The sequence below is a fragment of the Chaetodon auriga genome, chromosome 18, assembly GCF_051107435.1.
Source record: "Chaetodon auriga isolate fChaAug3 chromosome 18, fChaAug3.hap1, whole genome shotgun sequence".
Classification (NCBI taxonomy): Eukaryota; Metazoa; Chordata; class Actinopteri; order Chaetodontiformes; family Chaetodontidae; genus Chaetodon; species Chaetodon auriga.
Window position 1 is genome coordinate 12,822,313 of NC_135091.1, and position 23,402 is coordinate 12,845,714.

The 23,402-nt window shown below is 42.6% G+C and overlaps 1 protein-coding gene across 1 annotated transcript; it reads left to right on the top strand.

Annotated features, from left to right (window-relative positions):
• On the top strand, positions 1-22,404 carry fndc4a (fibronectin type III domain containing 4a). The gene is made up of 6 exons (XM_076757049.1): positions 1-1,017; positions 8,799-8,914; positions 10,399-10,603; positions 17,377-17,466; positions 19,677-19,810; positions 21,390-22,404. The coding sequence occupies exons 1-6, from the start codon at positions 942-944 to the stop codon at positions 21,429-21,431; spliced, it is 663 nt and encodes a 220-aa protein (XP_076613164.1). The 5' UTR covers positions 1-941; the 3' UTR covers positions 21,432-22,404.
• The last annotated feature ends 998 nt before the right edge of the window (positions 22,405-23,402 follow it).

Here is a 23,402-nt window from a genome sequence, read left to right on the forward strand (position 1 = left end):
GTCTTTGGGGGGGCTATGATGGCCGAGAAGCAGCATCGACCTGCTGCTACTGCTGCTGCTGCTGCTGCTGGGGTTGTGTGCAGATCACAGGGGCGATGGCTGAATGAACCACTTCATGCTTATGACATGTCTCATCACAAGTTGAGTGAAGGCTGGAGCATCCTGTCTGTCGAGCAAAGCAACATGACAGCACTCTCTAACATCTACACTGCTCACCTGATTGCGGTAAATATCACCTTGTGGTATTGCTAATGAAATACTGAAGCGGCAGGAGAAGCAGGCTACAGTGTGAACACAGCGGCTGCAGCCCAGGTGGGCGTATTGCCGCTGCCCCCTCCTCTAATGGCACGTGGAAGATTAATCATGGTTATGCTGCGCGTGCACTTGAGCTGAAGCGCTAAGACCTGTTACAGGCTGTGTGTTATAGGCTGCTACCGTAAAGGACTGCAGGACGAGCGACCCCGCGTGCGTGAATGAACAACAATCAGGTGTGAGCCTCGGGGCGCGAGCGCGTCTGAAAACTTAAGGCGCTGGCCGCGGTGCTGAAGGCACGCGACGAGCCTGTGAGCGTCATCTTTTCCACGACCTCCTCGTGCCTGTGTGAACCCGGGGACGATGGGAAGTCAACAGTTTCAGCCACCGCATTTAATGTCCGTCCGCGTGAGAACATGGACGAAGGACTTGTGGATTTAAACCCCTGAATGAAGAAGCACGTCTCGGCTCGACAAGATGTTTCTGGAGACATCATTTGTTACGTACTTTGACTGGTTATCCATTTATTGACCCGCTCGAGCCCGACTCGACCAGTAAGCGCCCATTCATCCATTCCTGAAGGGAATTCCAGCATGTTGTTAAAAAAATGAACTGCAGTTATTTAGTTGCCCTTCAAGCATAGGACGTCTGCGTTTTAAACAGAGGAGAGCGACGAAACCCACCGAGACATGGCTCGTCTGCTTGTTTTGGTCAACTCCGTGGTCCTGTTGCTTTTTGGCAGCGACATGTTCTTGGTAGGAGCAAGTAAGTATAAGCCTCTATAGCAGTGGACTCAGTCACTGTGCACTTTGCAGCCTCGTCAAATGCGACATTAGCTTATATGAAATATTACAAAACGTGAACAAGTCACTGCTTTAATCTGCACCTGATGATGCATCCAATTTCATTCATGCACACGCTGCACACATGACCTACAATATTGTTTTCATGCTCAGCTCTACTCACTTTATTTTTTCAGTATAACAGCCAGCTCATCCAGTAACACCTGTTTGTGAGATATAGAAGAGATTACAAGCATGCTTAAGCACAAGTAGGGTTGTTGCACCTGTCCTTACTTTCTTTGAATAAAAACAAGACATTGTGACAATTTTAGGCTTAAATTCACTGCTACATAACACCCTGAAGGATAACCTTGGCTGTTTGCCCTTCTTATGCATAAAATAATAATAATAATAAAAACAGTGTTTACAGCAAGAAACCTGTCAATATTTTCCTAAAGAGTCTCAGAGTCTGCACTTCCACATCCAGCCTTTTCTCATTGTGTCTGCTCACTTGGAAGGCACTTTCTCTCAACCCTCTTCTTAAACCATGGCACTGCTGAACACTGTGACTTGTAAAAGCCGTAAACACACTCACTTCTCTGACATAATGTGCCACCGAAACACCAGCTGTGCAGCCAACACTGCTTACAGTGAGATCGCCTGTGGTTTAACTGTATGCGGTCTCATTTACAAGAGTGTCTATGCACCCAGTATAATCATTTTTGCATTCTTTCCATCGCGAGCTCAGTTTGTGAATCTTTCTCATTTCTGTAACAGAGATCTTCTTCTATGTGCATATGTGCATGCACAGTATCTCTGTCTCTTTATCTACCAGTCTATCACCTCCTCCCTCGGCTCTCAAGGGAACTGAGTCCTACATGTGATAGCGCCTTGAGAGAATCAGACTGGCACTTCACCGTTTCTGTGGGGGGGGGTGTGTGTGTGTGTGTGTGTACTGGGTGCCTGATACAGATATTCAGAGCTCTTGTCATGTTCTGGCGCTGACATGCGAAACGCAAGAGCATCTCTGATCTCGGTGGAGTTCTGCATGCGGGCTGTCAAGAGCCAGAGAAGCTGCTGCTAGAATAATGAACATGGCACGCATAAATAGAAATTTGGCTGTTGCAATGAGCTTCAAAGTAAATGAAAATGAGTGCTGAATTCATTACTGCAAGCTCTGTGCATGCTATGAGACTTAGGGATTCACTGACACGTCATTCAGAGAAAGGTCTAAATTAATTGAAAGCCTCTTTGGTTCATGCTGAGGTTGTCCATTAAATATTTTACTATCTAACAGAGCAGCAAAAGAGAGGATTTCAGTGGTCTCTCATTGGTAATTCAATTAATGGAACTTCCTTAATTATTCTGAGAGTGATACTGAAATTATGCAGTGGTGGATGGTGAATGCTGGCATATAATGAAGCCTGCTTTTCTTTCATCTCACCTACTGAAAAGCTTTTCACTCATCCGCTGAGCATGCTTTTCAACGTGAGTCATGATTACACAATAATCTACGTGGCACAGGTCTTGAAATTTGGACTGGTAACACTGCAGATTTGTAAAAACCCGCAGAAGTTACAGCTGGTCCACATGACGGATTGAGCTTCCAGCATCTGAATGTCATTGAGAAAAATTGCAGTATGATGCAGTCTTTTCACGTCAAACAGTGTAAACTCACAGAAGTTGTTCTTGGTCCAAACTGACAAGAAATGCTTCAGTGTAGGAACTCATACTTACATTCACACAGTCTGAAAACAAACATGCTCGGAAATGAATCCCTCTTGAGGCCTAGCAGGGCTTTAGGCAGTAAGCTAATGTGAATTAGAATTTGCTGGATTGATTTGGATGGCCAGGCTCATATCATTCTTCAAATTGGCAATCTGCTGTTCATAAACCTGGCGACACATTCTTGACAAATAGACGTTGTGTATTAGGGCTGAATCCATCAGGGTGAGGGCCAGTGTTTGCTCATGTCGTCGTAATTTATTCTGCTGTCACATGGCAGACAAATACAACAGCGGTGTGTGGAAAAACATGGATTTTATTCACTCCAGTGTTTTGAGTTTCATACAATAGCTCACACTGGTGTTTAGATCTATAAAACCAGTGAGAATCGGCTACAGCCAATAAGATTACAAAGTGATTGTAAACAATTTGTTCATAGATCTACTACTGCACATCCCTACATGGTAGCTTTTACAGATTTGGGATGATGAAGTAATGTTAGCTTGTGGGTGCAAAGCCTCCGGGTTTGGCCAGTGATTACATTAACCTTAGACTTGCACCCGGTCCCATCTGTTCCCACTCGGCCTCAGAGTCTGTAAGGAAGAAGACAGAGTGTACCTAAAGGAAGACACAGTAAGTGCTCCTACTGTAGCAAGGCTCTAAAATGTATAGGAAAAAGCACAGGACTTAGCCACGCCTGGCTGGACAAGCCCTTTCATCTGGATCCAATATACTGTTGATGCTGCACTAAATATATCATAGAGATCCGATCAAAGATCACGTGAAGTCCTTTCTCACACATGGCATCGCGTTTGAAAGAAAGGCAGGATCTCGGACGGGAATAGAGCTCAGAGATGAAACAAGAAAATGGTCTTCAAAGGTAATACAGGGGCAGAGAGTGCTGCAGCTGAGTTAAACCAGCACGACATTGCTTAAGAGCTCCACTACCAGGCAATTTGCAGCATGGAGGCCCGCGAGCAGCAGTGTGACAACCTCCCGCTGTGTCGAGGAGAACGTTTAGACTTCCCACGACTGGGTTTGAAACGCATCCAGATGAAGCTGTTTGAAGATTAACTGGGCAACACATCAAAATTCAGGGCACCTGTTTTGAGTTATTGCCTTTATTGATAAGATGCCGTTGAATATATGATCTCACAGGGGACGGAGGCATTATTAGTGTTAGAGAGGGATTACATTACAAGCAGTCCTTCAAACTGTCACCAGCTTAGAGGTAATTGAGACTGAAATATGATCAATAACACAGGCAGCTGTAGTTAACCGCTGTGTTGTCCTCCTATGAGTGTTTGAAGCAATGTGAATTATGCACCTTTGGGAGTTTTGCTGTGTTGTTGGTGAGCTGATCAATCATCTGGAACATTTTTGAACATTTAGTCGCAAATAATGAGCAGCACACTCGTTCGTGTTAGACTTGATATTGCTTGTAAAATGAAGTAGTAGCAGCTTCTGTCTCTGTCTCTGATGCCACTTTGTCACACTACCAACTGTAAATGAATGCGTGAGCTTTCAAATTGCCTCTATCGTTTGAAATGATTCAAAGGAAAGAAAGGGGTTCAAAAGTGTGTTAAGAAGGTAAGAGGAGGAGTTAACCTGCAGAGTGCGTCTGATACTAAGTGCTTAAGGGCCTTTAAACAATAAGTTCAATTGGAGCTTGGTGACATTTTTATTTGCTCATGAGCTCAATCATTCAATAATCCATATCAGGTGCTAAATGCAAACACAGAGGTGGTTCCTGGAGACAGTGAAACAGAGATGACATGCCATCCGTCATGTTGTGCTCCTGGTAAATCCGACACTTGATGCAATCTCCACTTTTTCACTTACATCTCATTTTCCTGTTTCTTTCTAATCTGCGTGTCACGGTTGTCCGAGGTGGCCTGCGATCCAAAGCTGCACAACCCATCTCATTGGGATGAATCTAAAATCTTCCCGTTTGACCATAAAATGCATCTCCCATCAATCTCGTCCCTGATGCTGTGAATATACAGTGTAAGCAACCAATGAAAAAATGACGCCTAAGTCAGGATATATTGCGCACTTGTGCTTCACCAGCAAATACAGAGGACGAACTATAAGATGCCGCGGCCGTACCTCACTCTCACAATTTCAGACTGGGCTCCTTTCCACGTGGCTCGTCAGCCATTCAGATATCCACCTGCTCTTTCACTATCTCTGTGCACTCTGTTTAGATGGGAAGTAGCTGATTTGCTGGGCTTTGGCTATATATGCTATGATTCATCCTGGCAGCGCACCCACATCCCAAGAGGGTCTTACCATTTGTTTGCTCTGACACACGCCTCGGCCACCGTGACCTATTGCTGTTTGATTTCAGATCTTATATAACCCATTCTGTGGAGTGGGGCTTACTCAGGAACACGTGGCCAACAACAAACATTGAAGTATCCACAATGACACTTAATACTGCAGAAGGGAACATCAAACAAGCTGGAAGGGAGCATTGGAAGAGGACTGGACTATTGGACTTTGCATCAATAAAAATATTTGCGTTAGAAAATCGCAGCATCTGTTGTCTGCTCATGAGCCAACAGCGATTAAATATTGGGGATTTTCTTATTCATCATGAGCTTCTACTGTATTAACTGAAATAAATGCAGCAATGTTAGCTTGCAGTTTTAGCTCTTTATGGTCTACAGCCAAAGAAGTCACCTTACCTCGGTACTTCAAGTTGAAAATTTACTCGTCCTGCTCCGCCGCACGCAACGGAAACAACATCATATGGGAGGAGGGCACTTATACATTAGTGATGATTCATGGCCCGCTTCAACTGAACCGCCACTCGCTCCATCACCAGTAAATGACCCGCAGACAATGCATCATGGTTACTGGCTGCTTTTTTTGCTCATGCGTGACTGTTTGTAACCCCCATTACCTAAAGGACAATGAACTTCAGAAGAAATGGACGTGTCATGTCTTGGATAAATGTTGCAGCTGACTCTGGAGAGTGTGTGTGCTGTTCCACGCATCCTGATGGCAGTTTAGGCTTGACAGTGTTAACAAGTCAGGTTCATTCTTACAAAATAAATCAATATCCATGTTACATAAGCTCAACTGAAAGCAGTACAAAGACAGTATGTTTAATGTTTCACCTCATCAACTTCTTTGATTTTTGTAAATATATATTTATTCTGAATTTGATGCCGGCACGGTTCGTTTGCAAATGATTGAATTCTATTTTTATCTGCGTTTTACAAAAAGCCCCAACTTTTTGAATCTGGGTTGTATTTTTGCAAAGTGTGTATTGGGGATGATTCAGTTGCATGAATCTAAGCTTGTGTGGGGCTTTTAGAAATAAAAGCTTGTGACAGTTTTGCAAGGAAATATAAATGAATCACCTGAGGAGGGGTTGGTTAAGTGCATCTCAGCCAATCAGTGTCCTAGCATGTTGTGATGTAAGTTTACTGTTAATAGCTTTAATTATAATCAAAAGCTCATGACACTAAATTAGCTGTCAGTTAGACATAGCCAAGGCACAAGGACACAGGAACCATTATTGTAAATATATGTGTGACTCATTCACCGCAGCTCTCCCAGAGATAAAGGACAATATGTACGCACTATATGTGCCTTTTCCTTCCTCTTAACCTACTGTATGTCCAACCTAACACATTACAGCACATGCCTCCATAAGCTTCCCATTAAGTGGATAAAATGAGACAGACGTAACCTCTTAACCTCTTGATAACAGTGATCCCAACAGCTAAGCCCACTTTCTCCCCACAGTTGGAACATTAATTTCCTCTCGTGCTCTCTATCGCAGGCTAAGCATTAGTCTGGCCTCTTGTTCATCTTATTCGCTCCCCCTCCGGAAACCAATCTCTGAGTGTGTCACGAGCCCGAGGAACCGAGCGCCGTGCCTGTGTCTGACCTTGACCCCCCCATCCCTTGGTTCATAATGCCACAAGGGCTGACAGTGGGAGACTGATAGCCTCGTCTAACCTGCGGGTCTTGAGATCTGCCTCAATGTCACCTTTTGCACAGAGCAGGCCATCGCTGATTGTCTCTGAGATAACACAGACAAAAGTGCAAGAAGGAGAGAGGGACAGATAAAAGGGGAGACACAGTGAGATAAGAGGAGAGGGATGTGAGAGGAGCCGATATAGAAAACAGCAAATCATTTGAAATAGCCCCCAATTTCATCATTTTGCCTTTCATCTTTCTCTCTGAAGTGCACTTTTTGGATGAAATATTGTCCTTGTACAGCACATGCCTTTGGCTGTCATCTCAAGACGACTGTGTTATGGGTTATTATGCCCATGCTCATGAGTTAATAAAAGCGTTTGAAATACAAATTGACTGTACAAATGTCAATTAATATTCGCTTTGTAGTGAAGTGCTACAGAAAGCCGTATCTAGAAATCTTACTACTGGTACTTAAAGAGCAGCCTTACAACTCATTAGGCAAAGCGTATTAGTCCGTCTATACTTATATATCTACCGTCTTCTCCCACACCATCTTTATAATTCTTTTCACATATCTGACAGCTCAAGACATTTCCACTCACATGACCCTCTCATCATAGTACCAGTTACCTTCTGCGACAACACACAAAGTCCATTAGCCCCACACTCACAACAAAAGCCCTGAGGATGGCCTCAAGGTCTCCATCTGCCCAGCCAATCAGATCTTAGCTCCTCCATCTAGTCTCACATAGCTAGACACATCTTCGCTCTTCATTTTAGCACAGTGTTAGTGCTGGAGAAAGGTCAGGCTAAACCCATTATCATTCTGGTATGGGGGAAAAAAGTGTTCTCACTTGCTTGTATTTCTTCAAACTGATCACAATCGTTCTGGTGGTCACTAAGGCCAGGATGCAGCAAGGAGGAGGGGACTTCTTTTTGTGCAACATTTGCACATGTGGAGGCGAGCCTTGGTATTAAAATGGCTAAATCCCCCCGAAAGAGAAGGTGACAGCTGCTAGCTTGTTTAAGTTCATTCCGTTAGCGACCAGGTTAGGGTAACTTGTCATTTTCAGCTTGTAGGCTGCTAGCTTGGAGGTCATTCAGGTTTTTTCTCGTAGTGACGGGGACTTTAAAAGTGGTGACACGCAGAGAGCAGAAGGGGAGGAGAATGCAGAGCTAAACAGTCAGCCAATGGCAAACTTCCTGGGAGGCAGGCTACAATCTGTCTGACCTGAACGATTGTGAAGTCGTACGAGGTCCTCTATTAGATCTGTCGCCCCTCCGTTTCTCCTGGCTTTTACTTTCCCAGGCTATTATCCCGCTTCACAATCAGCACATCTGCCGGGCACCAAATCATGATAGATGGCCACGATGTGACTGGGTGAAGAAACGTAACCCTATCAGAGGGAGCTGGACGTGAAACAGACACTGCGGTTACTTTAGACAGACCAGTCTGTCAGGTGGACTGATAAGGATGTTTAAAGGGAAAGAGGAATTCATACACATCTGTGATTTTAGTAGTTCTGTAGGTTCATAATAAAATGCAAGGAAGCGGATTATTTAAACAGCTAGTTAAGGAGTTAACTGAGATGTTCATTTTAATTTTACTACTTTGAAATATTTGTTTGGTCAGAGGAGTCGATACAGTGATGTGATGCTATCAGTGTCCTTCCTTCAAAAACACAATCGCAGTAAAGATGGCAGCCTGATGGTTTATTGGTCTGAGGACAGTGGATCTGAAAACCATGAACAGGAAAGTACTACTGAAACCAATCCAAAATCCACATTAAACAGACAAAACTACAGAAAGGATGGCGTTAAAAAATGGCATTTTTAGTCTAACAGCTTCATGTACCATGATGACACAGAGCCGGTGTCCCACAGTGCTGCTGACTATCATCCACAAACCCGACCGCATGACTTTTGAGACTCGGTTATTCACATTTAATTCAGAAACAAACACCTGTGCCACGTTCACAGTGCCAACACAATGCTTAAGACGTTCCAGGTGCAGTGTGGACACAGATGGCACGGCTAATTTAATATCTAGAGGAGTGGGTGGATGAACAGATCCCTCTGTTTCTGTTCCCTTTCTTCCAGACAGGCCACCGGCTCCTGTCAACGTGTCCGTCATGCACCTGCGGGCCGACTCGGCAACTGTATCATGGGAGGTTCCAGAGGGAGATATAATAATTGGCTTCTCTATCTCGCAGCAGGTAAGTCCTAAACTTCCAATATGAATCAGGTTAGCAGAAAAGCCCCAACAAGAGAAAATTACATCAGTTTTATTCTTGGCTGGAGCCATTGGTGGTTTGGCATTGAGCCTTCATCGTGTTCTGTTGAAATGTTGTTGGCAAGCCGACCAGCCAATAGCTAGAATGAAGAAGTTCACCTGGAATCCATTTTCAACCATGTCACAGGTCTTGACAACCTGTGGAACACATTGGGATAAAATCCCAATGTGTTTTTGTCAGACAATGAAATGATTTATTCACTCCAAGTTTGTAGAGGAGGTTTTGTGAGCTCAGCAAACACCTCATCTAACATGAGTCTGTCCAGCATACTGAGTAAGGAGCAGCACATACGCATAAGATCCTGGTTAAATAAAGATGTGTTTTCATCTGGGTGTATATTCTCAGGAACCCCTTAAAGCTCTGCTTAACATGCGGAAAGGCTGACTAAATCTCGCCTTCAAGCTTGAAGACAGTAAAACTTGGCATGGTCTGTCAAGAGACAACACGGCCACAGCAGAGAATGCACAGAAGCATGTGGGACTGCCAAACTGCGTTCTTTTAGCATGCACAAATTCAAAGGCTTAAAATATGAGAACCAACGAAGGCTGACACGGCATGACTGGATTCCATATGCTGCTGTAATCATGTTTATGCTTCATGCAGATCATAACATTAGCAAGTGATTCAACTTCACTATTCACTCATGCGACTGATGTTCATCATGTTAGCTCAATTTCAACACGTTTGGTAATTGCCTCCAGTGCATAAGGCAGTTTAATTATTACATTATTCATTGTTTACAAAGAGTGACATGGTTTTTTTGTTTTATTTGATCTCTCTGTCAGGCAGGGCAATAAAAAACACACCAGAAGCAGACATCTGGCCCAAAGCCACTTGAAGTGTAGATGAGGTAGAGAGTACGGTGAGAGGAGAGCTCTGCATGCAAGAAGGAGGAATAATTCTCACAGCTTTGGGTCTTGAGTGCTCCAATAACACTTTGAAAGGTCAGAACAAAGTCTGAGACTTGTGACTGAAGGTACTTGCGGCCTAAATTAATCAGAATATATTGACGGCATAACTCTTCAATTTCCTGTCAGGGCTCCATATGGCAAAAATGAAGTGCCAACTGTTAACATAATGAAGTACTCAGCATGTCGTTCGCCAGCACCTTGAATATTTTCTGGTTGGTCACCTCCGTCTCAGATTGTCATGTCCCATATCGAGGGTTGTGATTGTTTTTAGCTTTTTTTACGATGTTGGAGGGTGATGCATTGTTAATGCATTATTGCTCTGTAAAGATGAAAGTCATAAAGTCAAGAAACAAGACTTTTTACAGAAGACAGTGTCCCTCTACGAGACACATTTACAGGCCTGGTGTTTCTGTGTGGTGACCTTGATCAACTCATTGCCCACTCTGCTGATTATTGCATCCACTCAATAGATCAATCCATTGTCTTGTTCCCTAGAGGCAGGAAGGACACATGCAGCGATTCATTCGGGAAGTCAACACCACCAGCCGCTCTTGTGTTCTTTGGGACCTGGAGGAAGAGACAGACTACATCATCCAGGTCCAGTCAATTGGCCTCTATGGGGAGAGCCAAGCCAGCAAGAAGGTCCATTTTCGCACCCTCAAGAAGACAGACCGCTTCCCCTCCAACAGCTCCAATCAAGGTATGCTCTGAGATATAGGTACTGATAATTTCTAATGGCAAAGTTCATTTGGAAAAAAAGGTGTTTTTGTCTGTGTTCAAGGGCTTGTGCTTCCTCAAATACTATTAAACCTCTTAAAACTAAAGGATGAGGCAGGAATAATCTTTCTGTTATCATCGTCAAGTCATTTGAAAACACGACAACCAACAACCAACCTATCCTGCTCACAAGTTGTTTATGCAGCCACAGAGTTTATATCTCCTTGCCATGGAGCTCCATTATTGTTTAAAAACTATTAGTCTTGTTTAGACGGACATATCTCCACACTTTGTTTCACCACTGTGCCAGCGCTGGAGAAAGAACCCACTATCATTCTGGTGTAGGAAAAAAACAGGCTCTGGCTTGTTTGCATTGCTTTAAACCAGTCACAATCATCTTGCCCAGGATGGTGCCTTTGCAAAATAGTGTGTGTGTGCTCCAAACCACATGTATTACACCTCAGCGTGTAGGATGCTAGCCCAGAGGTTGTTTCATGTAGACGGCGACTTTGGAAACACACAGATAGTGGAAGGGTAGGAGAATGCCAATGGCAGGCTTATACCGAGAGCCTGCATCCTGTGAGTCAGACTAAAAAAACACATTCACAAAACTGAGAGCCTACAGCCATGAAAGCAACTCTTTGAGGGTGTACTCCACCTTAGTTTAGCGTGTTGGCATGCTAACAGTTGGTAATTAGCACTAAACACAATGTACAGCTGAGGCTGATGGGAATGCTATTAGTTTTGTGGGTTATTTGATCATTAACTGCAGTACTGAGCAAATTTTGACCTGATGGGGCAACTAGAGGAAAGGCCAGGACATCATTAAGCTCATTATGATTCATCCTCTGGGGACCACAACCGTCTATACCCTATTACCTGGCAATCCATCCAACAGTTGTTGAGATATTTCAGCCCGGACAAAAGCAGTGCTAACAGGCAAACCAACACTGACACCCTTAGAGCTGCTTGTGAGACTAAAAACTATGAAAAACAGAGAAAAAACAACAGGCTGCACTGGATGACGCATCCCTTTATTAGCTGAACATGGCCAGCCTGGTCAAACTAGCAAAGCAGAAGCAACGAGGAACAAATTAAATGTTCACTTTAATGAAAGAATCATGTCGGTTTGTGGCACAGAGGTGTAAGCTTTGGACACACAGGCAATTAGTTCGTAGGATAGATTCATTCTGTGTTTTGGTGTCCTCATGAGATTTATTAACAATTTATATCATTTAATTACCAGGCATCACGTTAGCTCAGAACGTCTCCTCGAGTGCTATAAAGTTTGACAAAATGCAGTATAATTAATTGATGATGCCACAACAGGTCAGTTTAATCTCACTGTGTTACGTAACATAATGCTTTGCTTTTCATTCTAGCGTAGACGGTACGGCCACAGGCACAGACAGGAGCAACCGTTACATTCGCTTTTTCCTGCTGTTGAATGATTTTAAGTACCCTGACATTGAAAAGGAGGTGAAGGCTAGTGCTGGCATGACTGTAACCTGAAGCCTCCTTTCACAGGGTCTCTCTGAGGGGTCTCTATGTGCTTCTTGCTTTCTGCTAGACAACAATTCATTATTGACAGACTCTTCAAGCGTGGCTGCAGGCAAGCTCCTCTGAATTTATGCAACTCTATATCAACCCGTGTGCCTAATCAGGATTGTGACACACTCTCTAAAACACTTCGGCTCTGTGTCTGGGCTCGGTTCATGGGCCGGAGGAAAAATGAAGACTGTGACCAACAGAGAATATGTTCAGTGGCTCTCGATTTCTTCCAGCGCAGATGAGGGAAGAGTGAGAAAAAGCTATTTGCTTTCTATTATAAGCATTTGAGAAGAGTCTGCGTTTCAGAGAAAACTCCTTTGCTAATCTTCTCTGCATTAGTTCAGCCATGATTTCGGGATGAGCCAATTACATTTGACATTGGTCTCGACCCAGGCCTGACACTTAATTCCTCTGTTATCTTATGGTCTGGTTGAGGTTGTGAAAATAGGAAGTGCTGATGCAAGTGACTCATAAATGTTTCTCTTCAGCTGACTCAGGTTTGGTACCATTAGTTAAGCTGGCAAGATCGGCAAAAGAGAAAGAGACAAATTCAGGCTCAAGTTCAACACAGGAGCTTCCGTGCTCTCCATTACGCTAATACAAGCACTGGCATTACACTCCTTTCTTGTTGCTCTACATCAAACACTGAGGAAATGATGTTCTGGGCTTGGTTGGAAGTTAAAAGCGGTGGATTTTAGAAAGCTAACTTGCATCAATATGTGAACAAAGTGCTGAGCATGAAAAGACTTACAGCCTTACTGGTTTTCCAAGACTCTCGGAAAACATTCACGATGCAACATTAATCAGGATGTGTAGGCCTCCAAGTGGGTCAGAAAAACAGCCCATTCGGTGGATGAGCTTCATTTGTGGGAGTTTGTTTTTCGAAGTGTAAAAGCAATCAGTGTCAGCTCTCCATAAATCTGACGCCAGCACCGCTGACTTCTCATGCCCCACTTTCAAAGTCCAATAACATCAAGTTTCTTTACGTAACTCTTGTCGTGTTTATTGCTCGGCTTCTCTTCTCATGTTTGGCTCTGTTGTGTATTGTATATTCTGATGTTGTTGGCAAATTAATTGTGGACAGAGTGACACACACACACAATGCACACATCACCAGGGAAATATCCACAAACAACAGCTGTGACTAATACTCTTTTAATACATAGCCTGTTAATATTGTGATATTAATATCCCGGTCTCAGATAGAGACGCTAGCTGAATGACTGCAAAGACAAATAACCTAATTAGCTCTGCTGGTGTGATGGAAAACCAGTAAAACAACAGAAAAAAATATGTCTGCATGCTAATTGTTTGACGTTTCATCTTTTAATCCTGTATAAATGGCTAAATTACTATAAAGATAAGGTGCTAGCAATGGTGCCACTGGACATTTGAATCATGTTAGCGAGTGCAATGTTGATGCTTGCTATTGTAAACTGTGGCTTTCATAAAAGCTGGCTGAATCACTTTTAATGGGAAGCTCTGGGAGCTTTTTATTGTCTCCTACACATTTTTATCCATTCTACAAAGAGCAGAAAAAATACACTTTTGCAAATATACTTTCACGTCAACTACATTAATTACCCTGATTTCCCTTTTAAACTGTACAGAAACTAGGCTTTTCTACTATATACTGCTTTGAGGCCACACTGTTAGTTCCCACAACTACTGAATTTCTTTTTGTTAATATTACAGTTCTGTCTCTTACCAAGCCTTTGCCAGCTCTGAAAGGATGTTTACAGTGTTTCCCCCTTAAAATAACAACATGTCGTATGTATTCCTCATAAACATTAATGAACCTTAATTTAATGTGACACTTGTTGTTCAGGATCTTGCTGCTGATCATTGTTCCTTAAAAGCCTTTTTAAACTAGCTGGCTCCAGCATCATAGAGCCATTTTCAGAGATCCTTTGTCACAGCCAAGCGCCTCCTATTGAAACTAAATTGATTTTTGGTATGTACCAGGCATCCACAAGAGCCGGAGCTATGATACTCACGAATCAATAATGCTTTTATTTTTTTTTTCTCTTGAGCTCAATGCAATTCTCTCTGATAATGTGATTGCATATTAGTGCAAATGCCACTGAATGTACCTGGCCTGGAAAGATTCAGCATCCATCCATTTCATATAAAGCATTTCTGGGCAAGATGGCGTGTGCCATGTGTCACCGGAGAATTTGAATTTAAATGGGCTACTGGGGATTTCTAGGATCAATACATCTTTCTATTTCAATTCCATTAGTCGCATGGAACCCTTTTAATCAAAGTATGTATTTATGTGTTGTGCATGGACTTCAAGGGCGAACCATTGATGAGCTGCGGTCAGAGGAGCATGGCTCTGGCTTTAAGTGCAGCAAATCGATTGACATAAGACTACTACATTTTTGTTGTAAGCAATATCTTAAGCAATGTCTATGTATGTGCAGTTGCATTTTTTTGAAGAACTCAGTATAATTCCAGCATAATGAAGGGAAAACAAAGGATTTCCATTGGACGTCTGTTATAAGAGTGGTAAAGTGAACATGCTGTATTTGTTAGCATGATGCCACAGTCAGTCCAGAAATCCTTCCCAAACAAAAAACATGCTGGAAATGTCTCCTGCTGCCAATAAGCTGTCAAGCTGCTTCACATGAGAGAGCAAAAAGAGAATCATTTCAAAGGATGTATGCCTTGAGCAGTCAAACCTAACTAGGTAGGAGGTCCCCTTAGACACAATTACTGTGTTACACATCAAAGCGATGCCAGGCTGTCTTTGCTGAGTCAGAAGCTACACCCAGGCTCTCCCATTAACGGCACGGATACAGACGTAGGCTACACGCCGTTCGCTCGATGCACAATTCTACACAATTTCACAACTTTACGCCTTCATGTTTTTATGCATACAAGTTAACAGGCAGCTGATTTGCTGAGTGGGGAAAATGGTGAAATCACCAAATCTGCAGATATGTTGATAATTAATGAATCATTCAAATCACTTTTTGAGCAAAACTGCCAAATATTACCGAAATACAGCTTTTCAATCGTGAGGATTTTTTACTTTTTGTTTAAGGTTCGTAGTCTTTTACATCTTTGTGCAAACTTCAGTGCTCAACTGGCAGCCACAGCTGTAAATTCTTTGTATAAAGTGAAGACCTGACTCTTAAAACTGAGAAAATGCGGGGATTAACATTTCGCAAAGTTACTGAGCTACTGTTGATTCAACTTAATATCTTTGATTTGTTCTTCTGATTCTCAAAGTTCAGTGCAGCAGCAGGGAAACCTAAAAACAATTGATCAGTCTCACGGAGACATAATACAAGAATAAATCACATGATGCATCTGTGCGACAGCATTACAGCACCCCTGGCGTGTTGATACACGGCTTCCCGACACAGTTCACAGCCACCAACAACATCACGGGATTTGGAGCAAGCAGAAGGAAGGTCGACTAATTATCTCAACACAAACTCTCTGGTGCACCAGAGGCACCACAATCCCCTCATTCTCCACTAGCAGAGCATCACATGGCATATTACATAAAATATGTATGATACAGCAGCAGGACATGTTATTCAGGTCATCTGAAAATTCTGTTCACTCACTCTGTGGTATGAAACGTACTGCATAAAATATGACCAAATACATACTGTTGGCCTTTTATCAGCATGCTGCACAGCCTGCATGCACCAAAAATACTCTTTCAAGTTATATAGAGTCATTGGATGAACTAGAAAGCTGCAAACAAGAACAAGATCAGTTGGAAAGTCTTGCAGAATACAAAAGCCTCAAAGATTACTGAAAAGCCTTAATGAGCTGTCATCATCCCGACATTGCAACCAGTGCTTTCTCCACGCATAGACACAACTCTACATAACTTTTCATATATGCAGAAGAACTATATGACAGAGCGGGCTGGGTCCATACATATTGAAGCGATGTGGGATTAATAAAGTGGAGAACAACTGGCAGGAGCACTGACCTGAGGCCTGATCTGACATTTCAGTGTAATTTGCAGCCTGGTTTCAACTCCAGAGCTCGCTGTGCAACGGGATGACACAGGAGATGATGCAGGTGTAGCTTGGGTTCGCTGTCACGTGTGGGTCGAAAGAGTTGGCCAGCTGTAATCCTTTCTCCTCTTCACACTGGCTGTGAGGTGATACTGGGCGACTGTAAGAGATAAGGGAGAAAATCTAAAGCTCTTATTTGATGTAGAAATGTGTTCTCCAGTTCAGCGCAAGCGTTCGCAGAGTGAAAGCTACATGCTACTACCAAGAAGTATCCCTCCACCGTGGCTCAGCAGGAGACAGAGGGAGTTTCGTGCACTTCATTTGCTATACTATTAGTCTTAGATCACACACGGTTAGCCTGTAGCTAATAGAGAGAGCTAATTTCCAAGATTTCAAACGTTTGACAAGCAGAATAATTTCTGTTCAACTGAAGGACACCTGGATAGCCGTGAGAGGCTTGTGCTGCCTGCCCTGACAAACACTGTTTTTCCAAGAGAACAGCTACAACTGTGAAATCAAGAAAAATACTGTGATGTGACATTTTATTACATATCATTAAATTAGCATCAAGCACTTTTCTGTGATTTGTGGTCATTTTAAATTCCCGCTGTGCTGCTCAAATGCCCGTGCACACTACTACCAAGACTGACAAATGTGGCAGCGCAATTGACCCTGAGCCTGAATAGCTCTCATGTGAACAGTCTTGGCATTCTGGGCCAGTTCCTTGACAACTTGATTCACTGAAAGAGGCAATTGGGAAGAGTGGCGCTCTGGAAGACTTCCATACACGCGGGTAAAGAGATAGTTTGGGGAGAGGAAATAGGCCCATATAGTTAATCTACTTAAAGGGGGATTAATGCTACAGGATTGATATGTGGTAATGCCCATCACATTTTCTAACCACTACAGCTTTTTATTAAATGGCAAATCAGACATGAGAGATAAACACTGTCCATTTCTTCCCTCATTGACAGAATGTAAGTTGAAGATCTTGCAATATCAGGGAAAGCATTAAAAAGGCTGTGCAGGCAACACTGCCCTTGTGAAAGTCACAGTGTTCAGCTGAAACACAGCTCCATCATGATGTTTGAAGCCATTGTTTGTGATGTTGACCAGCTTTGTTGCATTTTACTGTATCTCACATTTTGTCTCTTCTATCGAAGGACAGAATATTCAGCACATTGTATTCAGTATTTTGTGTTTCGGCCCTCTCTTCTAGATGACCCCACTGTGCAGGGCCTGGACAAGTCCCGCCATCTACAGACAGGAGAGATGATCATAATTGTGGTGGTCTTGGTCATGTGGGCAGGTAGGTTTGCAGACTGTGTGTAGTTCAGAGGAGAAGACAATCAGAACCAAAGAGCAAAAATGTTTTAAAGTCCCCCAAAACCTATTTTCTCAGTCAGCTCCTAAATATAAGCAGTAACATCCTGTGGGAGCGCCGTATTTTCTGCCTCAATTAGGACAGTTTTTGGTAATTCACATGAGAGACTGCTATATTTTTTGTCCCTGTTTCACATACCCGACTGATGTTGATGTGGTAATTTGGGGAAAAGGTGATATACATACATATTTCTGTGCATCAATCTGAACCAAAACCAAATCAGACCAAACCAGCCACGTTTATGAATGTCATATGCTCCATGAATAATACCTTTGATTGCTGCTGTTGTTGTTAATGTTTAACAATAAATGTAAAGAAATCAGTGGAGCTAAGCCGACATGGATAAGACTAGATTTAGCTTTGGGACAGTTAGAGGTTAATCAGTTGTCAAGTTAAGCACCTGATTAATGTTTGATGTGTAATAGTGAGGATACTGTCTCTATAATGACCATAAGCTCTCAGTCCTTCAGGGTGACACCGTAACACACACGTCTGTGATCTTTTAAAGGTTATTAATAGCTGACTGTAGACCCAGTAAAGTCCAACCTATAAATCCAAATGCCATGCATGGATGTTATTGAACAGTTGTTATCAATCGTGAAATTCCAACAAAATCCTGCTTAACAAGCTAAAAGATAATTGGACTTTTCCAATGGATCTGCAGAATGTTAACATGTTTTATCAGCCTCAATGATGGAGACCAGTGGTGCACATCTGAGAGAGGTTTCACACAGTAGATTGGCTTGTAGCCACATCAATAGATTGACACATTAATCAATAAGGCACTAATAAATAAAGGGACATGGTCATCCAGCACAAGACCAGCAGGATCCCTACTGAGCTGCAGTTAGAGTCCAGAAAACTTCAAGTAACAGAAAGAAATAAATGGAACAACTGTGAACATCCCGTCCCTTTTAGGCTTTTTCACAACACCAATGTCAAACCGATATCATGCTTTTCTGAGCGTTCTCTTCATCTGAGTTCTCCGTCCCAGTATGATTTTCTATTCCTCCACGGAAGTGTGCTGATTAATGAAGTGTTGAGGCACAATGAGAAGTGGCATATCTGACAGGCTGCCAGGAGCAGGGTTTCCCGCCCCCGAGCGCCCGAGTGAGATGTTAAATAATACTAATGAGAGGAACCAAAGTCACACGGAGGCTGTGAAGAGTGGGCGCCAAAGAATAAAAACACCTCATATGTGCGTTCATAATGGACTGCTCATTTGCAGCCAGCCCAGTTCAAAGTCAGATTTACCTCATTCCCTCATTTAGTGACACATCAAGCCATCAAAAGCTCATAATCTGCACAACACAGTTTGTTTATTTCTGCATGTATTTGTTCTTTTCTGTTCTTTTATCCTTTATCTGTGTTACTTTCCGCTGCTTGGTGTAGCTGTGAAATAAGAGAATTTAATTATGAACTCTTTGCTTTGATATGATGCAATCTCATCTGCTGTATCGTGTAATGTTTCTGTGTCGTTATTGGCTGTCGGTGAGTGCTTGAAATGTAGTGTAGGCCTTAAAAAACATCAAATTTGCATCAACATCACAACAAACTGGAATGTCAAGGATTTAAAAGACAAATCAGTGCTAAAATGCTTCTGCAGTTGACCCATGAAACAAAGCAGTGCAAACATGGAGATGCCTCCCATGGATGTGTCTGCTGGAGACAATAATGTGTAGCTGCAGTATGACGTGACGCATGAGTGAGAATTAGTTAATTAAATGAATTACACTGTGCTAGTATTCAGCTCTCCAGTTGTCATTACCAGAACTGTACTGCGTATCAGTTTCTGAATATTTAATGATCACATTCTCACCGAAATTCAGTGAAGCAAGGAAGTTAATTGTGAGCGTACAGTACTTATCCAATCTGTGGGCAGAGGAGCATCTGGCAGATTGAAAAATGTAAGAAAGCACAGTCAGTGGAGAATTACTCTCCTCCAAGCTTTCAGATAAAGGCACAGGCATCGCCCTCCCCTGGGAGCGGAATTCCATTATCCACATGGCCTTTCAACGTGCTCGGTTAGAGGAAGTGGTGACATGTTCGCGAGTGACAGTTGCTGCCTCATGACTGAATTCCTATCCTCTATTTTTTGCTTGTGTGTGTGTTGTCCATCCCTCACCTCGTGGCAGCTGTTATTGCCCTGTTTTGCCGGCAGTATGACATCATCAAGGACAACGACTCCAGCAACAATAAGGAGAAGGCCAAGCCGTCGTCCGAGCGGAGCACGCCGGAGCACCACAGCGGAGGGCTGCTGAGGAGCAAGGTGAGTCCTCTGAGTGAATACAGCCTGTGTTACAACAGAGCTGTCTGTCACGTCCACTGTCCTGACCACACAGGCCTTCTCTTCTCAGACTGCGGGCAAATCCGATTGGTTTCTCAAATCCAATCTTTAAGACACTCTGCACTGTTAACCTGACATCACCAACCTGCCGTCAGGTAGCACGTAGGCGGCTGATGTGGCTTTCTGATGTGGAAGCATGAATAATGGAGATGCATCATCTCGCCCTCCAAACAATCACTGAACTCCTGTGTCGCACCAGACAAACTCAGTCTGCACTGGTTCTGCTCAGCTGCTCCTCCGTCACGCTGGATTTGACATTGCACGTTGCATTGCGAGTGACGCAAAAGACACTTTGAAATCAGAGCGTCTGGACCGAGATGTATCTAATTTTTTTTTTTAGCATTTCAAACCACCTCCACATTAATGTGTTTAATGTGTCTGATGTGTTGAAGGATGCATTCAGGTGAAGTTTCTCTTGTTGTTCTGCACCTTCGCTGCAGGAACGGTTCCCCCCAGCGAACAATAACATTAACGTAATCTAATCTGTGTGCTCAGCCAACTGCCATGAAGTGCACACCACATCTTCGGCGTTTCACGACTGCAAACCTGATTACGCTGGATATTAACACAATTACTGTAGTTTAGCAGAATACAGGTGCATCTGGCTCTGCTGTAGAGGATGGAAAATAATAAAAAAAAAAAAGCTCCAACACGCCACGATTAATGATGGATATACTGAGAGAGTTGCAAATGTGACGTTTAAAATGAAACTCTCCCTATCAAATAACACTTCACTGGGGAAAAACACAGCTTGCATTTCTTGAAAAACATAATACTGAGTCGCCGGTGGAGCCTTGAATATGTGAGAAATGCTTTTAAAAGGTAACCAATAGCAGCGGGCAGATAAATGCAGTCGCAGTTCAGTAATGAGGCCGTGACCGAATCGATAAGCGAGGTCATTTGCGTTGTGAGTGTTGACCTCTGGCTAGGATTTACCGTAGCAAAGTATTGAGTTCTCTTGTTTAAATTAGCTGAGGGGTAATCGCTGCAGGATTTCTCATCGTGCCGGTTTATCTCCGCTTCCAATCCTCAATAAGGTTTCTGTCAGAGAAGTTCCGATGAGGACTTCAAAAAGCGTGTAGTATCAGTCAATCAAAGGCTTTGGTTCTTTTTCAAGCAAGGAAAACTCTTTATGGATGTACGGAGACAGATCAGGGCTACATTTAATCAGTGTGAATGAAAACATCTCGATGACTGTCGGTCTTAAACACCTGAAAAAACAATGGAATGAAGAATTACATTATTGCTAGCGTTGGCTCTCAGCATACCGTTGAAAACTGGTGTCAAATTCAACACCTACTATGCAGCAGTTGCAGTGAAATGCAGACTATTAATGTCTTCCAGCATTGAAATAATATTACCATGGCTCCAATTCCTCATCCAGGTACAGTATCAGGTTACTGTGACACTGTATTGGCCTACAGTGGTCAAAATATTTCTTTACTTTGGAGGAGAAAGTCAATAGTAATCGATTTTTTCCAATTTTTCCTTTCTCTTGCAGTTTCATCCGTCCGTGCCGTCTATCAACATCATTGAAGTTTGAGAAGGAAGCTGAGGTTAAATTCCTCTCGCTCTTCTACCATCAATGCATTCTCCACCTTTTTCACTGATGAGGAAAGAAACAGTTTCTGTGGGTCAACATCGGTGGATCAGGTTGACCGAGGCTGTCTTACAAAAGACGCACATGCATGCACGTAGTTTTTGTAGGAAAACACACAGACTACAGATACACACTCCCATCCACACACCCCTACACACACACACACACAGACTGTACATTAGCTACCACAAACCTACTCCTGCAGGTCTACTAGAACATGAATTAATGTTAACCCATGGTGCAGTTAACATTGATGTCTTTGCCAGGTGCTTGGTATGTTATTGCAATACAACACACACAACTTATCATCTCTGGGAGGCCTGTCTTCATGACTTTAAATACGCAGTGTATTTTTGATATTGGCATGTGCACGCCCACCTGCTATCGGCAACTCAGCTCTGAATAAACCAACATACTCCATTAGAGGTAGTGTTAATACATTGTCTGATCACAAATGTATATTATCCGAGTGCTGCGGGCAGATCGTTAATGAGGAGAGAGACAGCAGATACACGTATCCAAGATCCATTTCGAGGAACCACAACAACAACATGTCTTAATGTTTTATAATTATTGAAATTAAAATAGCATTTTCTGGGCAACATTGTATTTTTTCATATTTCATACATAACAAGCATGATGTCTGTACATATTTCATTCACTTACTAAATGAAATTGCATGCAGGTCATTCGCCTGTAGAATAGCATTCGATGTGCATTTGAAATTAGATGCCAAAAACGGAGAAATAAACATAACTCAGTACTGTGGAGCTGTTTTCTTCTATGTTACCTGTTTTTAGAACAGGACGTCATCTTTTATCATCCACTAGATCTTGTACATTTCCTGACAACTGTATTCCCCCGAAGTGTAAAATAAAACCTTCTTTTCATTGTCCCATTAAAAAGTTGCAGCTAATGTAATGGAGTCTTTCTCTCACTGAAATGCATAAATCACCTCCCCTCTGCACAAAACGCACGTTCACACACAAACTGCTCATCAACTGTCTGCGTTTTGTGCATTCTGAATGCCGGCCAAGACTTACAGCTCAGCAGAAAACTGCATGTCATGCACAAAATGCTTGCCAAGCCGCATCACAAAAAGTGTTTTAATGCAGGTAATACCTTCCAAGTAATTAGATAATGATAGTTAAAATTATTGTGACCTCGCCCCCTTCAGATTGTGGTACAGAATGCATATAGTGTGTGAAAGGTTACACATTAAGCTTGATGATTTAACTTTTCCAGAAGATTCAGATTATTTATACATCATATTATGAGCTTCCTGAGGTCCGCTTTATGGACTTAAAACTACAAAAAGTGCTGTCTTTCTAACAGAGAGAAAAGCACCTGACACGGCCGGGATAGAGATGTGATGTAAGGGATAACAGGCAGGGATTTTAAAGGGATCACGTCTCATTAAAGCTTCAGCTCCAGAGATGGTTCTCAAGTCAGCTTGACCAGATGCGCTCATTGATGCTGTTCTGTGAACACGATTTGAGCAGGAGAAGGCTCAGTGTTTAGCTATCCTACAGATACATATAAAGAATCTGTATGAGGGAAAATCACGAGTGCAATAAAATCAAAATATAAGACTGTAGCAGCCGGATGACTAATGGAAAACTAAATGAAGAAACTCTAATAGTATATGCAGTATGAGAACAGACTGCAGAGAGAATGCATATAAATACACTGAACACACTATGATGGATACATATGTACAGTGATGGGTAAACAGCTTATAAATGGTAGTAAATTTATACTGTGACATGTATGTGCAGAAATATCAGGTAGTAATGAATATATGCTGAGATGCAAACAGACTATAAACAATAAGTAAGCAGATGGAGCCAGTGCAGCAGACCATGTAGGTACAGTACCAGCACATATCAGCATGGTAGTCATATAAGAGGTGTT

Coding starts and splice junctions, on each gene's coding strand:
- fndc4a (XM_076757049.1), top strand. CDS start 942: ATGGCTCGTCTGCTTGTTTTGGTCAACTCCGTGGTCCTGTTGCTTTTT. Junction 8,915..10,398: donor GCTTCTCTATCTCGCAGCAG/GTAAGTCCTAAA, acceptor CTTGTTCCCTAG/AGGCAGGAAGGACACATGCA. Junction 10,604..17,376: donor CTCCAACAGCTCCAATCAAG/GTATGCTCTGAG, acceptor CCTCTCTTCTAG/ATGACCCCACTGTGCAGGGC.